Source organism: Pollachius pollachius (assembly GCF_949987615.1).
Source record: "Pollachius pollachius genome assembly, chromosome: 4".
In the NCBI taxonomy this organism is placed as follows: Eukaryota; Metazoa; Chordata; class Actinopteri; order Gadiformes; family Gadidae; genus Pollachius; species Pollachius pollachius.
Window position 1 is genome coordinate 30,417,826 of NC_136937.1, and position 4,252 is coordinate 30,422,077.

The following is a 4,252-nucleotide window of genomic DNA, read 5'->3' on the forward strand; positions in this document are numbered from 1 at the left end:
ACCAGAGGTCCCCACTAATGGGACATCATGCCGAGATTAGAGGGGGACCAGCAGCCTCACAAGCAGGCAATGTGTGTGTGTGTGTGTGTGTGTGTGTGTGTGTGTGTGTGTGTGCGCGCTTGTTTGTTTGTTTGTGTGTGTGTGAGTGGGAGTGAGAGAACATATTGAGACGGGGTGGTGGGCGAGAGTGAGAGAGAGAGAGAGCGCTAGCGTATGTTTAATTTCCTGTGTGTGTGTGTGTTTACTCAACGCTACAAACGGGAATGTGGGCGTTGTGTTTAGAACACGGGAGTTTCCGACGTCGCCACAGTAAAACCGTTTGAACCCTAAGAAACGTTTACGTTAAACGCTCGGAATAGAAACCAATCACGCCAACAGAACGCCAGCCGCACGGCTCAGTATGGTATAAATCCTTTATTAAATAATCAACAATAATTATAATAACAATCATAGAAAGAGCATTTCTGTACAAAGCCCCCCCCCCCCCCCCCCCAATCAAACCCCCTCTTGGGAACAACAACAACAGCAGTGCAGAAAGGAAACGGGAAATCGGTCCGAGTGTGTGTGTGTGTGTGTGTGTGTGTGTGTGTGTGTGTGTGTGTGTGTGTTTAGTCCTTCAGGCCAGTAGGTGGGGACGTGAGCTCCATTGTCTGTGTCATGTGACCGGTGGGGGGGGGGGGGGGTCTCCTGTAGCTCCAAGGCACTTGGAAGAGAGTCACTGAGGGAGGGGGGGGGGGAAGTGGTAGTCCAAAGATGGAGGTCCTAAAAAAGAGAGAGAAAACGCAGGTGTGTGTGTGTGTGTGTAGAGTCAGTATCGAGGTTGATTATTGTAAATGGGTGATGGCATTGGCAAGAGTGTAAGAGTGTGTGTGTGTGTGTGTGTGTGTGTGTGTGTGTGTGTGTGTGTGTGTTTGTGCGCTTCCTTTAAACCCTATGTCTTAGCCATAAGCAGAAGTCATCGTATTGTTAACATAAACAATTGTTTAATTCCCCTCTCTGCTGCCTGTGTGTTTGTGTGTGTGTGTGTGTGTGTGTGTGTGTGTGTGTGTGTGTCGCACACCAGCAGAGTGTGTTAAATTTGTACACGACGCACACAACAATGAGCACTTGAGCTCTGTTAGCTATGAGATTGCCATCAAGTAGTTTGTGTGTAAAGTGAGAGGCAACGTGTTTGTGTGGGCGCCTGTGTGTGTGTGTGTGTGTGTGTGTGTGTGAGTCTGTGAAATTGTGTGTCCGTGAGTGTGTGAACGAGTTCACCTCCTGGGTGAGTGAGTTTGTGTCCGTGCTTCTGTGCCTGTGTGTAAACCTTTGTGTGTGTGTGTGTGTGTGTGTGTGTGTGTGTGTGTGTGTGGTAAGGGGTTCACTACAGATAAGACCTCCGTCGCATGGCTGACCCGTCCACTGTGAGTGTGCGGCCAGACAAGACGCCATTTCTGATTGGACGAAAAACCACGGTCCACAAAGAGTTTGTGCCTCGCCGATGCGAATGTCTATTCGGTAAATGTAAAAAATTGAAAGTAAAAAAAGCGATGATAAGGAATGAAACAGTGGTGAAGGGGTGGAGTGGAGGGGGGTTCGAATCCCAGAGGAGGTCCTTTTTAAAAGTCATTGATGTGGAGGTCCGCATTGTAACCGAGGGAGATCTCTCCCCCTCTCTCTTGTTTCTCTTTTAGTTCCCTCAACTGTTTTTCAGCGAGCAGTTGGCATTAAGGCTTGTGTGTGTGTTCCGGCGATCCTCCCCGGTCCCCACAAAGTCCATGGTCCCCACAAGGTAAAAAGAACAAGTGTGTGAATGTCAAATCGTTTTCTCCCCCCTGCTGCTTCCTCGCTTGAGTTCTCGCTCTCTCTCGCCCTCTCTCGGGCGTCTCTCCATCGCGGCCGCACCCTATAAAGCAATCCATAGGTTGCACACCAACGCTGACCTTTCCACCGTTGACGCCACTGTAAACATGACCTTTTCTCTTCTTTTCTCCGACAGGAACCGACGCAACAACAGCCTCAGAGTGAACAACAAAAAGCATTAACTTAATGTGTTTCGTAACACCACAACCCACTCGCCTCCACCTCTCACACACGCACACTTCTACCACAAAGGCTACTGCCTTCGCTCAATGCCTACCACCGTCCACACACACACACACACACACACAGACACACGCACGCACACACCAAAAACACATACGCACACACACGCGCACACACACACACACGCACACACTTTCTGAACGGCCTTTAACGTCCAGGGCCTGGGAAAACGCCTGGAAATTGGCCTGGACGCATACAAAAAACTTCGGAAATAAATCGGAAAGACAAGAATGTGAAAACTAAAAAGAACATTGAGGAGTGCTGGCGATAAAAACAAAAATATCTGAGCATAGCAGTGATCAGTTTCTGCCGGGGAAGAACGTAAAGAAAAAAGGAAGGAAATAACGAAACCACGAAACCACGGTCCACGCCGACAAGCTAAGTTCTAGGCCACTGGGTCACAGAGGTTCCAAAAGACGAACATAAAATGTTTGCTAGCTAAGCACGTCGCTAAGCTAACACTGCTTCAAAACAAATCTCTCAATCACTAGGTTTAGCATAACAATTGTTTCCAGTTTTAAAAACTAGATCTCTTTACCGCGTTTTTTTTTTTTTACAAATCAGTCTTCTTTGTTGGTTTAAAGTCTTGTTTCTTTAAGTTCCGTGTCGATGGAGTGGGAGTTTTGCCACTGATATGTGTCGATTGTTGTTGTTGTTGTTGTTGTTGTTGTTGTTGTTGTTGTTGTTGTTGTTGTTGTTGTTTTGAGGCCTAACAACAGGGTAACCTGGTTCCTTCGAAGAATAAAGCAACCAAAATAGCAAAAAAAAAAATCCCCAACCCTGGACGGTGAATTCAAGCGTTGCCATGTCCACCGAGTTCAAACTCGGCTCAAAAAACGTTTCTTTTTCCTTCTTTTTCGCCGTCAGTTCGGCAATCCGAAGGATCCGACTCTGCGGGGGGGGGGGGGGGGGGGCGAAAACTCGCAAAAAAAAAGGCGGCAAACCGAAATAAAACTTTGGAAACAAAACACTCTCTCTCCCCCGCCATCCTCCCCCCTCCCCCTTTCTCACGCCTCGGTGCAGCACCTCTGCTGGTTGAGCTTCACCTTGTGCTTCAGTCCGTCGTACAGCTCAAAGTTGTAGTTCTCCAGCGTGGTGGAGGAGCGCGACGACAGCCCGCCGTACGAGCACGTGCAGTAGAGCAGCAGGCCGGCGCACACGGCGCCCAGCACCACGCCCAGGGAGCTCATCACGATGATGGTGACCAGGATGGGGTCCAGGGTGTACAGCCACGCGTTGCTGTCCCGCTCCGGCACGCGGGTCATGGGCGCGCCCGGCGGAAGGGAGGGGGGGCCCGCCGTGTTCCACTCGGGGATGGGTAAGCCTGGTTGGTTGGGAGGGCGGGGGGGGGGGGAGAGGTTTGTTTTTACATTTGCATCTAATTGAATTGAGCTGATTTGTAGAGTGAGGCAAAGAGAGAGAGAGAGAGAGAGAGAGAGAGACAGACGTAGAGAGAGAGAGGCGTAGAGAGAGGTAGGGGAGAGGTGTGGAGAGAGACAGAGAAAGAGGTGTAGAGAGGTAGTATCAGAGAGAGAGAGAGAGAGAGAGAGAGAGAGACAGACGTAGAGAGAGAGAGAGAGAGAGAGAGAGAGAGAGAGAGAGACACACGTAGAGAGAGAGAGGCGTAGAGAGAGGTAGGGGAGAGGTGTGGAGAGAGACAGAGAAAGAGGTGTAGAGAGGTAGTATCAGAGAGAGAGAGAGAGAGAGAGAGAGAGAGAGAGAGAGAGAGAGAGAACCGTCCTCACCTGCCCCTAGAGAACCCCGGCCGCTGAAGAGACGTCCGTCCCCGAACTCAACGGGTCCGTTATCTACGGGAGAGACAGAAGGAACACACACTGAGCCTGAAGAACCAACACACACACACACACACACACACACACACTCTCAGGGTATAATAAGTGAACGCACACCTTCAACGCTTCATCGCGTGTGTATACGTTTCTAAAAAAAATAAGGATTTGATTAAAGCCTCGGCTTTTACTCTTCCACACGAATTGCCGAACTTCTCTTAATGAAACGGTGGAAGTGCAGAGAGATAATAAATATTTATAGCATTTTTCCCGGCTGGAATATATATATATATATACCTTAAAGACAACATACACATGGTTCACTATAGAGACAGGCGATATACACAGGCTACTATAAAAATAGGACTTTATTGATC

General features: G+C 49.1%; 1 protein-coding gene across 1 annotated transcript; it reads right to left on the minus strand.

Moving 5' to 3' along the window:
* Positions 1-785: 785 nt before the first annotated feature.
* Positions 786-3,929, minus strand: nrp2a (neuropilin 2a). The gene is made up of 2 exons (XM_079734084.1): positions 3,831-3,929; positions 786-3,409 (listed from the first exon to the last, which is right to left on the minus strand). The coding sequence occupies exon 2, from the start codon at positions 3,348-3,350 to the stop codon at positions 3,093-3,095; it is 258 nt and encodes an 85-aa protein (XP_079590210.1). The 5' UTR covers positions 3,351-3,409; positions 3,831-3,929; the 3' UTR covers positions 786-3,092.
* Positions 3,930-4,252: the final 323 nt, after the last annotated feature.